Source organism: Sipha flava, unplaced genomic scaffold (genome assembly GCF_003268045.1).
Source record: "Sipha flava isolate LNK unplaced genomic scaffold, YSA_version1 103_pilon_pilon, whole genome shotgun sequence".
Classification (NCBI taxonomy): Eukaryota; Metazoa; Arthropoda; class Insecta; order Hemiptera; family Aphididae; genus Sipha; species Sipha flava.
This window is the reverse complement of record NW_020271717.1, coordinates 249,341-268,304: the sequence shown is the minus strand read 5'-3', so window position 1 is coordinate 268,304 and position 18,964 is coordinate 249,341. Positions and strand designations below refer to the sequence as shown.

General features: G+C 24.2%; 2 protein-coding genes across 3 annotated transcripts in view; both read left to right on the top strand.

Annotated features, from left to right (window-relative positions):
• LOC112682133 overlaps positions 1-8,893 on the top strand; it is a 44,203-nt gene extending 35,310 nt beyond the window's left edge. For both annotated transcript variants that reach the window (XM_025552650.1, XM_025552642.1), the window contains 7 exons: positions 2,018-2,202; positions 3,670-3,779; positions 4,605-4,793; positions 4,898-5,057; positions 6,615-6,753; positions 6,914-7,284; positions 8,449-8,893. In XM_025552650.1, coding sequence (XP_025408435.1) covers positions 2,018-2,202; positions 3,670-3,779; positions 4,605-4,793; positions 4,898-5,057; positions 6,615-6,753; positions 6,914-7,284; positions 8,449-8,781 — 1,487 coding nt within the window. In that variant the 3' untranslated portion in view covers positions 8,782-8,893. The remainder of the gene's footprint in view (positions 1-2,017; positions 2,203-3,669; positions 3,780-4,604; positions 4,794-4,897; positions 5,058-6,614; positions 6,754-6,913; positions 7,285-8,448) is intronic.
• Positions 8,894-11,848: 2,955 nt separating this feature from the next.
• On the top strand, positions 11,849-14,286 carry LOC112681944. Its single transcript, XM_025552325.1, has 4 exons — positions 11,849-12,055; positions 13,011-13,223; positions 13,693-13,834; positions 14,033-14,286. The coding sequence occupies exons 1-4, from the start codon at positions 11,897-11,899 to the stop codon at positions 14,284-14,286; spliced, it is 768 nt and encodes a 255-aa protein (XP_025408110.1). The 5' UTR covers positions 11,849-11,896.
• The last annotated feature ends 4,678 nt before the right edge of the window (positions 14,287-18,964 follow it).

Below are 18,964 nucleotides of genomic sequence, written 5' to 3'. Positions count from 1 at the left end.
ATAATAATAATAATAATAATAATAATAATAATAATAATAATAATAATTATAATGATAATTATAATGATAATATATCATCATTTATACAAATTTATTTAGGTAAAACATCAATGGTTTTTTGGTCAATATTTTTTTATAATTTTGTTGTTGTTATGGATTTTATGTTTAGTAAAAAGGGAATTAAGTTGTTAATTATTTACAATTACAAGTTCAGTTTTCAAAAGAACCTTGCAGAGGATAATATACAAAGGTGGATATGTATGTACAAAACGAAAATATAAAACATACGTCCAACTGAATGGAAATTGTTTATGTAAAGGAGTATTAACAACGAAAGGGAAGGCAACGGTACACTTTTGTGACAACGATTGACGTGTTCATTAAAAAGAAAATATAAAGGATTTATCACCGAGCAACCACCTAAAATTAAACGAGAACCAATTCAGTTCAATTTAATAAAATATTTTTATCAAACGAAAACCAATTCGACATGTGGGGTTGGGGCTCGGGAACCAATTCGGTATCAGCCATATATTTATATAGTTTCTTCCTATACGAATATACAGAAGTAATATGTTATACTAGATATATTATATTATATGCAGTGACGGGTTTAAGGGTTCAAATAAAATTGGTATATCCATAAGAAGCCTCTTGCAAAATGTATTAATTAATACTCGTAATATACCAGCCCCCATTTTACACTTAAGCCTTGAAAAAGTCGTTCATAAGATCGTTCATATGAAGAATTTATTTTGCTTCATACTCTAAGGAAAGTAAGGCTAAAGTGCTTGTTCGATTTTGAACCAAAGTAAGACGAAGCTAATTTTATAATATTTTAATCAATTAATCTAATGAAAAAACTATATAATTTGATTTTTGATTACATTATTTTATTTATCAATAAGATTAATTCAGTAGTCACCAAAATGTTTTATAAAAATTGCTATAAATAATGTTGTTAAGATATTAAATTAATAAAAAAAATTGCATAGAATATTTGTGAATATATATGTTAGTGCTCTTGATACCCCGGATACCCGGGTACCCGGGTTTTACGGGTATTACCCGATTTACAACATTTCAGGTACCCATTATGGATTGGGTACCCGTTATGAATCGAGTACCCGTTATGGTTAGTATACTCATTACTAGAGCTGGGATTTGTATGTAAATACATATTTTTCTAAAACATGTTAATTTTCATTATCTTTTTTTTTTCGTTGCACAGATAAATAACTGCTATAAATAGATATTATTTTTTACAACTTTACAATAATTTACTGTTTAAATTTATATTACAGTAAATTAGTAGCTATATGAATATAAAAACAACATAGTTAACAAAACTTTTCAAACACCTAACAATATAATTATTCAATTATTATAATTTTTCTACAGTTATTTATTTTAAGTTCAAAGCGTAACAATGAAACTATGAATATATTACACGTTATTAATAATATCATATTTTTTTTTTTTGGCCCTAGGGATGGGTTTGAACGCCTCCTCCCTTCCACCGTATGTACGCCACTGACTGTGATTACTTATTATTATCTGCGTAGCTATACACATAAAAGGTAACGAATACGGTTACTATATCCGTTATCTGCAAGATTTAAATATAGGCTTTATAATAGCTTTTAACATGTTATTAGACATTGTACTTGAACAAACTAATTATTGTAATATAATATCACTAATAACACTCACATAAAATACTAAAGATTTATTTTTAAAACGTAATTTTGTTAATTTAAAAGAGGAAATAATTTAATATTTTTTATTCGAATAATTGTGTAATGTATAATTTAATACTGATTACCTCTTAGCAGTTAAGTCTTAGCTAAATCGTTTACGTATATCAAAAACCATCGGGTACTCGAACATTTTGGGTAATGGGTACCCACTATCCGAAAACGTTGACTACCCTCCAAATCGGTTATTACCCACATTAAATCAAGAGCACTAATATATATGTAATATACAATATATTTACATTTATATTTCTTTCAAGGCCATACAATAGAAGGTAATAAAATGGATGCTAGTAATTTAGCAACGTTATTCGCACCAAACATACTTCATAAGTCTTTAAAAGAAATTACTACAAATGATTTAAGCGAAGAAATGACTATGGAAAGAAGATTAGCAATCGACGTAGTAACGGCTTTAATTGTCAATTGCGACTATTTATTTAAGGTATAGTAAAATATTTTATACATATAAAGGGAAATCTAATATTAATAGTTTAAAAATAAGTTTATTTATAATATATTAAAACGCTGAAAATAAAACTGGGTCAGTAGAAGACAAATAATATAAACTCAAATAAACGAAGAATGAAATAATTTAATTTAAAAAATAAAAAACTAATTGTTTGTGAAGAATTACTGTACTGTATATTTTTTTCCAAAATCATAAATCATTAATACCTTTAAAATTAAAATCAAATTCAACTATATTTATATACAAACTTCATTTTTAGTTCTGAGCAAAGTAAGTTTTGTTTCAAGACATATGTTATTAATTTTAAGACAAATTATGCCAAAATTAATTAAAATAATAACTATAGTGTTGATATAATTATACACTAATATAATTATTAATAATATAAGTAACATTAGTTAATTATTTGTAAAACAAATATACATATATTACACTCGAGATAACTTTAATAATGCAATAAACAACATTTTGAAGTGAAAAAATGTCGGATTAACTTTATAATATATTTTTTAAACAGTAATTTTTTGACAAACTGCGTTCATTATTCAAGTCAACCTATATTTTTTTATAAATTAAAGTTAATCAGAATATATTTTGGAAACAATTTAAATAACATCTCTTTTTTTAATCGTTATAAGATTTTTATATTTTTACAAGTATTAAATGTTTTTCAGAACTTATGATTTTTTAATTAAAAATTAGCCTGATATTTGATATCTAAAAATCACAGTCTTAAAATACTATTCTTCTTTGGATATTGAAATTAAGAATATTATACTCCTGTAAAAATGATTTAATTTAACAAATAATATAAAATCATTTTTCAAAAACATAAATTAACAAATATAATAAGTGATACTTCACAAAATAAATCATCGTATACTTTATTATCTAATCAAACTACATAACAGTAACTTGAAAAAACATCAAAGTAGAATATACTCTGTATTTTAACGTATATAAAGATATAAATAATCACGGAAATCGTAAATCAAATAAATAAACGATGATTAGGCACTTGTACTGGTATTTTAATATTGGATGTATTTTAATATATATGTATTTATATATTTTTTTAAATATTTCTCCGTTCATTTTATAATTATATATTTTATTTAATTATGAATGCACTTAACAATAGAATAAAATTGAAATTTCAATATTTTAATTTAAAATACATTTTTTTTAAATTTTTGAAGCTTATTAAAAATAATTAATATAATTTAAATAGTTTTTTAAATAGAAAAAAAATTGAAAAAATTTGAATGCCTCGTGAATACTATCATCTAATACAGGTTCTTATACTATCAAATTAAAACCTACTAGAAAATAGTTACTACTAATTTAATATTCGCAAACGTTTTTATATAAAAAAATAATAAATATTCGAATTTTTCCTTCGTGATTTATACATTTTCCTAAATAAAAGTATTTTTTAAGGTACCAGCTGAACTTCTCGATGAAGTATATGTTCATATGCTAGATACAAACCCTGAAGGTCTAGACAATGTGATGAAATTACGATTTTCGAGCGTCGAGAAAACTATCCAGTAATTTTAATACTGTTGTGTGCGTTATTGTTTAAGATACTAAAAAAATATAAGTAATTTCAATAGTAAAATTAAAGTTTTATATTTTATATAATGTTTTAAATTTGTATAATTTACATTAAATTATATTTAAAACTAACTGCTGTTTCTATATTCTCAGTAAGCAATTACTAACACATTGTGATGATTTTAAATTAAACAGATATAAGTCAATAACCTTTTTTTTTCTTTTTATTTTAGAAACCCTAACATTAATTTGTAGGATTCTATAAATTCTAATTTTATATTTTAACGTTAATTAGTCATTTTTCAAATTCAAATAATTTACTAAAAGTAAAGTCAGAAAAATATACTTTTATAATCAATATTATAAGATTAATTGGATATTCTAGAAAACCTTCATGCTTACAGATATGTAATGTGTTGGAAAAATAAATAATAATATTAACATATGATTTAATAAAATATAACTTAAAGTTTTAATACTTCAAATATAATTTTATTAAAAACTATATATTTAGTATTATAATGCTATACCACTTATGTAGATTTAAAAAAATGTGTTTTTTAATTAAATATTTCTCACACTTAAGACTAACATAAATTTATTTATAAAAAACTAATAGTTTCACGGTGCTCCGAATTATTGTAAGTAGTAAAGTTACAATTTTTTTACTGCTTTTGCTATAGCATTACAATGTAAAACGCTGTGGAATGCATTCTATGGAGAACATATATTCACATTTTGTTTAATAGTATATCATTATTTATAACCTTAAATCACATAATGCATTATTTATTTATTTATTTTATATTTTTCGTTAGAAATGGATCCAATCAAGATTCAAAAGAAACTTTATTAAACGTACAAGATATAAGTGGGATAAATAATGTTGAAGTTGAATCATCTAAGCCATCAGAAACTCAAGAAAAAAAAATTTGGACAAGAGGTGAATTTACTCACCAAAATTCTGGAATCGGTGGTTCAGATGATAATGAAGAATACAGATATAAGTATGAACTTTCAAAAATAATATTATATTTTTAATTTTTAGCTGTTATTTAATATAACTATTGCCTTTTGGTTATTTTACATTTAACTTGGCATACAATTTTAGACCTAGGGAACGAGAAACTCGAAGAAGTCGAAGTAAAGGTGTAGCTGCATTTTTCCCAGATGATGTTGAAACATTTACTTATCCAGTATTCGAACGAATGCAAATGAATAGGAAATCTGAAAAATCCTCAAATAATCAAACACATGCTAACGGAAACCAAGTAAGTTTTGTCAAAATGAATATTAATCTTCTTTCAATATTTTTAATAAATATATACAAGCTATTTGTCTTGTTGAGTGGATATGTAAGCTGCATACAGTTAGTTAATTTCAAAATAATAAATAATTTTGATTACATTTTACTTTAACGTTAATATTTAAAAATACCTATAATAAAATATAGAAATTTACAGTGTTTATAAATAATTTAAATAATATTTCAAAATAAACAAAGTTATTCATAAAATATAGTTTTTAAAATACTGCATTCATAAATATAAGTTATAAAAAATTGTAAATTAATTAATGTATAATATTGTACCTACTTTTATTTTTATTACAGCAATATTATTTTCTTCCAAAATATTGAAAAGTAAATTTTAACTCACACCATAGTTTTTTGATAAAACCATAATTTTAATATACTTAAGCGTGTGCAGACATAACTGGCAAGGTAGTCAAACATAACACATTATCATTTAATATTAACAAAAAATTTGCATTCGTAACTTCATTTAACTTAAAAACTATATTTCTCCAGTATTCATACATTTTTTTTAACGTTAACTAATGTTTCGAAGTGGTTGAAAATAATATGTTTATTTATTATTGTGATCATATTGAATATTTTGGTGAGGGTGGGAAGTTTCACAGAATAGTCAAGTACCTACCCTGACTACCCCGTGTGCACGCTTATGGTAATATACTATATGAATATGAACACAAATGTCACAAATTATATGAACCGTTTTCACGTATTGTGTCATAAATGGCACATAGTTTATTTTACTTATAACTTGCAAACTATTATAACTAAAAAATATAATATTTTGGAATGAAAAATTCAACTGGCTAGCTAATATTTTTTTGTCGATGATCGGTGATAAAGAAGTTCTGATATGGATATTATAAATGTTATGCTATATATACGCTATATATAGTACGCAATTTTAACGGTAGGTTTTAAACAATTATTATAAAATATTTAACGTGGAATGACCGCTTGATTAATAACTTAGTTTCAATTAATTATAAACTAAAATTAAACAATTTAAACAACGCGAAATCAATGCAAAATAAACCAAACTTTAAATAAACTCAGAATCCACCGTGGATTTAAAGTTTATAAATGTATAATCCACTATAGTGCGCACTGGGTAGTTAAATTACATATAAAACATAAATTGATAATATTATAATAAATAATATATTAGTATAATCAGGAATTTAATTTGACTTGAAAGATATATTTACATGTTAGTATTATTAAACACTTGGTTTAATAATAAAAATAAGTTGCCAAATTTCATTAAATATATGATTTTCCTTTGTCACTCCGCATATTTAAAATCTTAGGAAATTTGAACTTTCAGCGAAGTTATGGCACTTTTTTTTATAATAATAAATCTAGGTAAGATATTCTATGATATAATTATATATTTCATATACGAGTAATATAGGTGTAATATAATGAGGTATAACTCAGTTTGTTACGGGAATTAAGTATATTTGCGTACACTTATAACATAGTACCCGTTCAATTATCAGTTTTGATTTAGGTAAATGAATATGATGGAGTTATAACAGCCAGTTTGATGATACCAGTACCAATGAAACAATCATCAAACCTTTCACATCCCTTAAATGTAGAAGACACTGATATACCGTTTATTGAAGACGAAAGCAGACACACTAATAGTAAGTAATATGCATTATTAATAACACGAAGGGAAATATATATATAAATACAGAAATGTTTTAATAACCGAAGAAAATTAAAAAGTAGATTTTCAGATATTATTTCATTGTAAATACTTAATAATTATCAAATTGTGAAAATAAAATAGCCCTATTTTAGGTTCTGCAACAAATTGTCATCGTATGTTAGCCACGGTATCGTCAGATAGCAGTACAGTATCCAGTCCACCGACATCACCTGATAATATCTCTGGAACAACAAATTATTCTCAAGATTATTATCATAAAAAGAACACTAAATCAGATCATAGAAGTACACAATCCAACAAAGATTTGTCAAAAGACGTTGACCCTGATCATTACAAAGCAGATAAAAAAGGAAAGGAAAAAGATATAAAATTTTATCAGAAAATCTTATCCAGTACAGGTCTGGATAGGTTATCGAAAAGTGCTAGTTCTACTGGGGTTCCTAAGAATTCTATTTACAAAGATAAATTAAAACATGGACACGAAGACGCAACTTTATCGCCCGTAAGTAGTCTATTTATATAATATTATTCACTTATACACGAATTTTATTTAAACAATATAGAAATCAATTTATTTACTAACCTTTCATAATTTGAGTAAAATCTATGGTAAATAAGATTATAATATTTAAGATTTTTTTTTTTTTTCAATGTGTTCAACATTGTGTATTAGTGTATTAGATGGTGAAATATTTTATAAAATTTAAATAAATATTAACTTTTCTTAATTCTATACAAATAATATTGTATTAAAACATTAAGTACTTAAACACAAAATTGCTAATTTTATCAATAGAAATACTCATCGATATTTTAGGAATATCGATATCATTGTTACATTTCAACGTGAATTAAACTCATATAAAAATAATTACAGTGCGAAGTTGAATAATATTTTTTATATTTATGCATATTATTTGAAACTATACACGGCCATGGATTAATCTAAACGCAATTTTTCGTACACTTATAAATAAATGCTTTCAATAATAAAACCTGAATGATATTACACCATATTTCATAATATCTAATTTTATAAATAATGTATTATGTAAAAATGACTTTGATACGCTTATATTAAAATTATTGGCCTTAAAAATTAAATTAAATACTTATTTTCTTTAAGAATATGATCGCAATAAAATTTACACAATTTCACAAAATAATAATAGTCATCACTATTTATTATTTTATAAAAATAAATATAAACGTCAAATGGACAAAATGTACCACAATTTCTAAGTTTGTTTGCGGTTTTTTGATAATACTATACAATTGCTGCAAAGTTTTAAAATATAACCTTTTCAAAGTATTTCTTGATTTATTAAATCATTATACGACATTTATAGTACATAAATTTACAACCTGAAAATATATTAACAAAAAAAAAAATTACACAATAATAAAATCATGAATTTTATTATACAACAAAAACCGAAAATAATGTAGAGCTTCAAATTTTATAAATAGATATTTTTATTATTCCTCAAATTTAAATAATTATAAACATTTAAATAGTTAATGAAGCAATTTATGTGAAAGGAAATGATAAGAGAGAGTTGATGTTTTTCATACTATGTAAATATAATTTCCTAACATCACTCAATAATATGGTTTATTGATACAAATATTATCAATTTTTTTTTTTTATGGTTTTTTTGTTTAGGAGCCTGTTAAAGTATGTTCTAGTATATCGAATATTGGTGGAGCAGTTCTGCGGTCTAAAACCGCTGATATTGAACACATATTGCGAAAACAGTCAGCTTCAAAGCCGAGAAAAGTGAGCCAATCATCAGAATCTTCGGGATCGCAAGAAAAGCCCAAACGAAAGACGTCGGCTGAAGCTACGAGACATCCCCTACGGATGGATCCAGATCCAAACGTAGGTGAAAGACTAGCCGGAAGCTCGTCCTACAGGTCTCCGTCACCAACCAGAAACGTCTGGAGACGAAAAGATGTAATATCGAGCATGCCAAAATACAAAAAACCTTACAATTAAACACCGTAGAGATTATAATAGACTCCCCTACCATCCGTCTAACAAGTATATAATTTACACTCACATATCAATATTACGATTATTGTTATAGATATATGAAAATAATGTCGTTTAAAAATTATGTATAATCATATCATGATTTTCTTTCTCATTTTATTCGTAATTTTAATCGTGTAAAATTAAGTAAATGTACATAAAAAAAAACTGTAATCACTTTTGAAAAACATCTTAATAATAATACACACTCGTTTTGTGCTTACTAATTATTATACTTTTTATACTTTTTAATTTTAATGTTTATGTTTTTTTTTTTTTTATATAATTTTATCATATTTAATAAAATATAAATATATTTTACGATTAAAATTTGAGTCCTCTGAAAGTTTTAATCTTAATTTGTTAAAATGTTACCGGTTACATGATTATTTTAATTATATTTATTATTATTATTATTATTATTATTATTATTATTATTATTATTATGTTATTATTTATTTTTTTAATTCTTTTTTAAAGACAGTAAAATGAAACGTGAACGAAACGTATATTTAGCTTTGTAATAATGGTTGTGCACTTATAATTACAACATGTTGTTCTATCATCATCATCAATGTTGTTTATTAACTTAAGGTTTCTTTTGATCATTAAAGACAGTGTTTAAATGTATATAGTTATACTATTCAAGAACAAAAATGTTTAATTACAATATTACATTTTCATTTTTTTTTCCATTTTTACCTATAGTGAATTTGTATAAAATAATTAATAAAAACCAAAGTGTAAAGTGTACTCAAATACAGACTAAAGTATAACGAAAAAAAATATCGTATATTTTATTTTTTTATACGTAGAAAATCATTATCATGTAATCTCATATATAAAATCACATCTGGACAAATACTTATATGTAAAATTTCATTCATAAACTATATATATCTAGAATCAGTGCCGGAGTAAGCGTCGGGGAGAACGTTTCACGTGCCCAAGGCCCCGCGGATTTGGGACTCCGTTATAGTGCTCCCACCTGAATGAAACTAAAAAAAAAAATGTACCCAAGACATACTCACAACATATTACCCAAAATACTCAAGTATCACAAGAAATTTTACTTAATTTCTACTAGATTCTTTTCATTAGATACATTGAAAATATAATGTTTGTTAAAACTAAAATACTCAACGTTTTTATCTTCTTTATTGGTTTATCGTATATTCGTATTTAACGTAACCACTAATATGTATATATAGTATTAATACTAATACTTGGTTACTTTTTACAAAAAATATAAATAAATTTGATTCGATCAAATAAATACAATTAATGAAGTTTTTGGATTTTTGTATGATGTTGAGAAACTTTGTCATGTCCCTGATTTAGAAATTGTAAATTTCTACAAAGATTTGGAAATGCGTTTGTCAGTGAATGACAAAAAAGATATAAATGGTTATGATTTACATGAAGGAATATTAATTTTTCGCCATTTAATTGATAAAAATTCTACACCACGTCAAATAGGTAGTATCTGAAATAAAAAAAATGAACACATTTCCCAACTTGAATATTGCAATTCGAATTATGTTAACAATTCCATTTACTCAGCTGGAGCAGAGAGAACTAATTCTCTAAATTATAACATATTTACGAAGTACCATGTCACAAGAAAGACTTACTGGACTTGCTACAATTTGTATAGAAAAATAACTTTCAGAACAACTAAATTATGAAGACATTATAAGTAACTTTGCATCCAAAAAAGCTAGAAAAATTAAAGAATTATAATTCATAACTAACAATATTTTATTTTAACAATGTATTGTGTATTTAAAATATTATAAATTGTTCGGTACTCATTTTTTTTTAAACTTCTTTTATAAATTAAAGTAATTAATTATTTACTAGTTATTATAAATTAATTTATTAAAAGTAATTATTAATAATATTTGTATTTTGAGTTTTTTTAATAATGATTAAGATGATCAGTTTATTTATCATGCAAATAATATAATACCTAACTATTGTACACTAATTGCTTGTTTATAAATCGAAGGACAAAATTATATTTTGGATTAAATCTATAATTAGTTTAGAATGGCGATTTAATGTATAAGATACGAATGAGGGCCCCACGTTTTTATTTGCCCCAGGCCCCGCAAAACCTTCCTCCAGCACTGTTTAGAATCATAAGCGTGTTCAAAATTTTTTGGTCGAGAAGGTATAATGAATTTTTAAATCACGAGATTTATTTATTTATTTTTAAACATAAAGAAATATTTATTTTTTATGTTAAAAAACTATAGAAATTATAGTAATATTTTTTAATTAACACCATTTACTATAACCATTGGCTTGTCACAACAATAAAAATACATTTAAAACTAAAATAAAAACACATACATTATACTACTGCACTGTACGCTACTGGTATTATTGGTATTGAGTACAGACCGCACGACTGATCTGGGCATAACTTTTTTGGCGATACATTGTCCACCCGAACACTACCATATAGATGAATATGCCTAGAATTATAAATAAAAACTCTAATCTTAAAGAAATAATTTCAATAGTTTTAAAATCATATTGTTGTAACAATGTAATTTTCAAAAATATTTTCCTTTTATATTTTCCATAGTTTTTCATCACACATAGTTTTCTACAATCTTATTTTTGTTCAATATATCTGTTCTAAAAATGTTTCCTAAATAAAATTAATAAAATTATATAAATTATAATAAAATATATATATTAATTATATATAATTAATATAATTATATATTAAAATTATATAATATATAATAATATTATATATTATTATAATTATATTATATAATAAAATTATGTACGTGAAATATTAATATTTTAACTATTACTAATTCAAAAAATAAATAAAATTTATGTTAGTAGATATGTTATTAAAAAAGAAATTTAAAAACACCATGGAACATACAATTATTTAACATGATTATTATTTATATACTTATACATTTTATAACACGAAAAGTAACCTTAGTAACCATTATTGACGATCGATAAATAGTTATTTTTCTATGAAAGTCTAAACATTAAACTACACATTCATTTTTTGTTCAAAAAATTAATTTATGTTAATCTGGAAATGTCTAAAAAAAAACAAGATATAACAATAGAAGAAGAGACTGATGAAGACTTTATGACAAGAATTACTCAACCTAGAATATGGACAACTTTCAAATCGGATTTCCTTTTTCAAGTATTTACAGATGAACGGATGGATGAAATTTTAGATATGTTTAAAGTAAATATATTTATTTGCTTATTAAACTAAATATTTGGTAATAATTATTTAATAAATTACTGACTTATATATTTGAACATTTTTGTATAATTTGAGATTTTTTTTATAACATAATAATAATTTAAAATATATTTATAACATTTTTTATAACATATTATATTTATTCGAAATACATTCAATCATTAAGAATAGCTGAGATTAACTAAATAAAAATTAAATAACTTTCTAAATTAAGATTTTATCAAAACTGTTATCATATTTAAGCATATTTTATTGAAAGGTGGATAATTAAATAAAGATAAGGTACAGTTATAATATAGATATTTTATTAAATTTTCAAATGTGGTTTAAATCGATTCAATGAAATGAATAACTATGATAAAAATGATAATTACTAATTAGTTAGTTTATTATTCAGAAGTATAATGTTTCTGATATACGAATTTTATGTATACTCTTTACTTATATTTCATAAATATACCTAGAAAAACTTGATAAAATATTTTAAAGTAAAAATACTTAATTATTTTAGTACATATTAATCATACATAAAAATATAAAAAAAATCATACATAAATATATTTCATCAAAGAATATTTTAATATTCATTAAACATTGATTTGTTTTGACTTTTAAAAAAAAATGTGATTCATTCATTATAAGGCGCATCGAATAAAAACTTTTAATTATACTATATAAAATTTAAAAGTTAATACAAGTACTTCATATATTTACCATAAAAATTCGATAACTTATTTCAATTTAATAAATATATTATATAACACACCTGTTTATTTTACATATCCTAAAAAAATAATTATGGATTTATTTTATCAAATTTTGAACACCTTTAATATTTCAAACATAATTATAACTTTAATTAACACTATTTATTTTTTAATTAATAGATATATTGTGATTAATTACACAAAATAAATCTGTCTTTTAATTTCAGAATAATTATATTCACGAAGAATCTTTGTGTGTCTATAATGAGTTGTCGTCGGATCAAGACTCTGTTGATCAATTTTTGTACTTAGTTAAACACTGGATCTCTGATACTTTATCCACAATTGTGATCGAGAAGAGTTCTGGAAGAAGTGTTGGAATAATAATTTGCAGATTTTGTTCGATTGAAGAAAATTCATTGGAGTTTAGTAGACTGAGAGTAATAAACAAATTTATCCTATACATCTTATTTATATATTGTATTATCGTATCGTCTTCGATAACACAATACAATAAAAAAAATTAAATTAATTAATATAAAAAATTAGGTATAGGTATTGTATACAATATATATAATATATATGCGATACAAAAAAAAAAAAATAATTTAAATTAAATGTATTATTAAGTTATTTAAATCTTATTTCATTTTGGTATATATTTCTAGTACACGTTGTCAAGTATCCTAACAACATATATTTAATTTTCTAAAAATATAATTTATCTGTTGACTATGGAATAAAATATAAGCCTATATAATATATTTCAGTTTAATCTATAAGTCCATTGAAACAGTCATAAACGTAACTTTTTTAGTGAATTTATAATTAAAATAAAACATTTTATAACATTTAAAAATAGATTTTCTTTATTTTATTTTTATTAAATTATATGACATAATATTTTAGTTATACGAAGGTGAAAAGTGGAATATAATTCAAAATTTCAGAAGTCATTTGAGTCAAAAATTTAACATATATCAATATTATAAATCGACTGCTTTCTTCAGGGTATATGCTTGGTTTATTCTTCCTTCATTTAGAAATCAAGGTAAATGGTTAATCTTTTAGTTAATTAAAAATCAATTAAAAACAAAATATAATTAGTTATATCTCATAGTCATAATTGAAAAAAACTATACCAACTTTTATACATTTAAATTTATGTAATATTTGTTTTAAAAATATTTCAGTTTAATACTGTAAACATGAACTTTTATTTCAATAACTAATTAATTTTTTAATATAGGGTTGGGTAAAAAATTACTGGACTGTGTGATCACTAAACAATTACCCGAAATGATGCATTTTGGTTGCAATTTAATATCTGGGATATTCACAAATAAAAAAAGTCAAGAAATAGCTAAATCACTCGGGTTAACAACCCTGTATAAAGCTAATTATATCGAATGGGCCAATCAAAACAATATCAATTTACCAGATAATATATCGGATGAAAATTCAATCGTTCGTGTAATGGGATATAAAATAAATCAAGAATAATCCTATAAAGGATAGTATTATAAATAAGTTTTATGAAACTTACACGTTATTTTTAATTTAAATTCATTAAAAATTTATCTAAATAATATAACTTTTTTTTTCTTGTTACATATATGCTCAATCATAAATTATAGTCATTGTTTATGTTGTATACCTCATAAATATTAAACAAAAGGTTTTAGTCAAGCACAAACCTTAATTGAGTACACCTTATGTGGTATAACTATCGAAGAAAATATAAAAAATAGTCGCCAAAATAAAAATAAAACAACCTTGCATCAGAAATAATAAAAATATTATAAGTATATAAATTTGTTAAAAGAATAATTATTTTCGTTTATATTTAAATCATTGTATGTATAATTTTTAATTAATTATGAATAACCAAGAATCCAAAAGACAAATAAATCATTATCATTTTCTTTAAAATATAATAATATAAGATTATATTTTTATAAAAAAATAAAATTGTTTCATAGTAAATATTCTAAAAATAATAATAAAATATTATTAAATGTGCATATAAATAATTAATTAAAGTGTATGAATTATTTAGTATTAAAAATAATCTAAATATAAGATATCAAAATAAAAAATTTTACTTGAAGTATTGTTTAATATACAAATATTTATGACTGGTTTCTTAACAATTAAAAAAATCATCGTCAGATATAGCAGAATATATAAATGACACTTACTATTGTAAATGTAATTTAATAATAAATTAATATAATGAAATAATTATTACTTTAATATTACCAATCATAACACATAATATGTGCATATTATGTCAATACAAAAAATTAGCAGATAATGTATAAATATTAGTATACAACCATTATAATAGAATACACTTAAATATTTGTCTTATCTTAAACATTTGATTAAAATATATAAATAATTGAGATCTTATAAGGTATATAATTTATTAATCGAAAAACTTACGTTAAGTAGTTTAATATATAATTAAATAATAAAAAATTGAATTAAAATTAAAAAAAATTTAAATTCTTTATGTACTCGTATATAAACATATACATAATATATATATATCAGATATTATAAATGAGTTATACTTTAAGCCTTGTGCAGGTAACAGCATTCAAAAATTACATTGACCATTTACTTTATGTTTACGACCGTTTTTATTTGTTTATAAGTTTTATTTGAAAATAATACCAATTTTTTTTTTTTTTTGTATTATATACTTATCATTTTTTATTTTTAAGAAAGTAATCCGTATCAATTAGGAGTATTGAAAGATTTTTTAATCCAGTTTGTCATATTAAAGTGACATACATGACATTAAATGTCGAATTTTTATAAAATCTGAAAATATTTAATACATTTACAAATTATTCCTTTCATTTAAACCTTATAACACTATTAAAATTATATTTTCACGATTAAATCAAACAATGCATCAATGCATTTGGTACCCAATTCACTTTAGATTGAAAATTAAAAAAAAACCAATACTTCATAAGACGTATGCAATGCTTACCTAGACTAGAGAAATATCGAATCAATAGTACTTCAATTCAATGATTTTAATAGATCATTTAATTTCATAGCATGTGTCACAACACGTGACTTAAACAATGGTAAACCATCAATACTTCATAATATTTATTATCGTAATCAAGTAATACGTTATCAATTAAAAATTTTAAATAGGTAATTCATGTAATGATACTAAATGTAAATAAATAGTAAGTGATTAATTAGAACTATCATCTCATCAAATATACGATATATCGTATCAACAATAACTTTAATACAACCCATTTTTTTTTAAATTTACTATCTATTACTATTCTCTTATTATGAATATGGTTGTATACATATAACATTTTATTTTCCTATTTTATAATATTAGTCTAATGTTATACAACTAACATCATGTATTATAATTAATCGTTTTCTACAGACTACTAATCTTCTAATCTACCTCAGGTATGATAATCGGTTCATGATGTTATTTCTAAAAAAGTTTTTATTCGTGTATAAAATGTTATAATTTTTTTGTTTAAAATTCCCAGATTGCATGCAGTTGATTAGCCAAAAAGCAGAGGAGAAACTTTTTTCTTTTCTTGTTTACTGAAGGTAGTAGTGACCTTTTTTTAAACTGTACGTTTTTTTTTTTTTTTATTATATAATATATCGGCGGCTTCTATGGCCGTTGGACATTACAATGTTTGAGACTTAATACATAATGAAAATAAACTTATTACTTAATCTTTTATAAAATAAACAAATATATTGGTGACAGGTTGGTTACAGGAGGTTGATGAGGTGTGTATCTGTGAGGAATTGGCAGAGCTTGACGATATTGTCTGGTTCAGGGCTTAATGTTTCAGTCAGGTGATAAGATATCCGCTGCTTAATTCTCTCCGTATTGTGTGCGTTGCATTCGGTGATTATATGTTTGACTGTAAGAGGGACTCCACAGCATATGCAAATGGGGGGTCATCTTTCTTCATTAAGTGTGCGTGTGTAAGACATGTGTGTCCGATTCTGAGGTGGTTAGTAGCAGTCTCATATTTTCTTAGGGTGTTGACAGGAAAAGTCCAGGATAGTATTGACCTTTTAATTTCATTAAGCTTCGTGATCATTTTGTTTCATTGTGTTTCCCATTATTGACGTGTATCCCTTTCGATGACATTTTTTATATCGCTGTAAGAGAAGATGTAGGAATAGGGAATATTAGTATTTGTATGAGCTTGTTTGGCGGCCTTGTCCGCACGTTCGTTACCATCAATGTTATAGTGACTAGGAATCTATGAGTATGAAATGTTTTTGCCTGATAACTGTGCTTTTTAGTGGGCGTTATAAATTTTCCTGACGATTTCGGTAGGATTTTGGACATTTTTAAGACTAGTAAGAGTAGATAATGAATCACTATAAATTGTGATATTGTTATAATTGATTTCTGAAATAGTGTATTCGATAGCTTTGAAAATGGCTAGAGTTTCAGCTATACATATATCCATATATGAAGCATTTGTCCGAGAGTCTCCATTGGATCTGGTTCTCATCATGAATGATGGTCATACCAACTCTGCCCTCCGAAAGAGAAGCGTCGGTATATATTTGTGTATGAATATGAGATAGTGAGAGTTTTTCCTTGAATAGGTTTTTAAATGTGTTGGGGCATGTGAACTTTTTTGGGAATTGGTGCAGGTCCAGATCAATATTCATTGTAAAAGACCAATGTGAACATAAAGGTGTACGTTCTTAATATGATGCTGTGTGAAAATCCTTACTCAAAGAGCGTACACTTGGCTGGTTAAGTGCAACACTAATGAAACTTAACATTAGAACACTAATGTGAAGAACATTTTTCTTTACAATTGACGCAACGAGATTTATAGTAGAGCGATGTATTAGTGTGTGTACGATTGTGCACCGCGTCTGTTGTGAAGTGTCTTAATGATTACTCTCGTATTAACTATTGTGTTAATGTATCACTCGTATTATTATTAGTCTATAGATATTGTAAGCATTATTTTAATGTCCACAAAAAATAATGGACGGGTAAGATAATCATTTTTTAATTATAACGTGCTGTAATAAATAACCTATTTCTTTCGAACAGAGCATATTTTGAACGCATAGAATAGAACAATGCAGATTTTTGGTTACAATCCTCTGCGGATCAAGTATCGAAGAAGAAAATAACGAAAACTAATGTTGACTTCTTCTAAATGAACTTGAATTTCGTTGTAATCGATAACATTGTTGGTTTTTTAATTATATATATATATATATATATATATATATATATATATATATATATATGCAAAAGACCACTCGGCCGCCCAAGAAAAAGATGGGTAGATAGGGTCCATGAAGACTTGGATATGCTGGGAATCTTGAACGGTGAAGAGCTAGCCACGGATAGAGATAGATGGAGGGAAGTGGTGGTTGCGGTGAAGGACCTGAACGGTCTATATTAAGCCAAAAAAAAAAAATATATATATATATATATAGGCGTAAACTTAAATCGGCTTGATATAGATAGCTTTTTTATCTTTGTTAGTGTGTCGTTGAAGGTAGAAAAATTGAAAATATTTTTTGTGTTTATAACCGGAACCTTAAACTCGACTTAAGAGTTTTTGTTAGATAATAGTATAAATATTATCTAATTCATCTGTGACATTGATTGAAGACGAAACAAAAACATTATCATTAATGTGTTCAGAGGCAAGAACGGTAAAGTGGTTCGGGAAGATAAAAGTTGTTAACTTTTCATTATTTTGATGTGGTGAGTTTAACGAGTTAAAATGAACACATTTAGAAGATGTAGGTGTACTAGGCAAATCAAAACTGGTTTCCTGACTCTTAATTACCGAAATAAAACGAATAAACGTGTATTGTATTATACTTGCAAACTAAACACGATAATATAACATGTATAAAGCCTTTACTATATTGGATATGTATAAAAAACTGTATTTACTGTTTTAACATAGGAATTGTAAATGTATTCTTTAAACACGTTTGCCATATACTACCAAAAAATTTTAAATCTGACATTACATCTTTTAAATCATAATGTTAATGGTAAAATAACCAAAAGTTAATGAATTAATTTTTTCAACTAAATATAATGTCATAGATATCAAGATAATTAAAATAGTTGAAAGTTTATTTTAATAAAAAATAATAATTACCA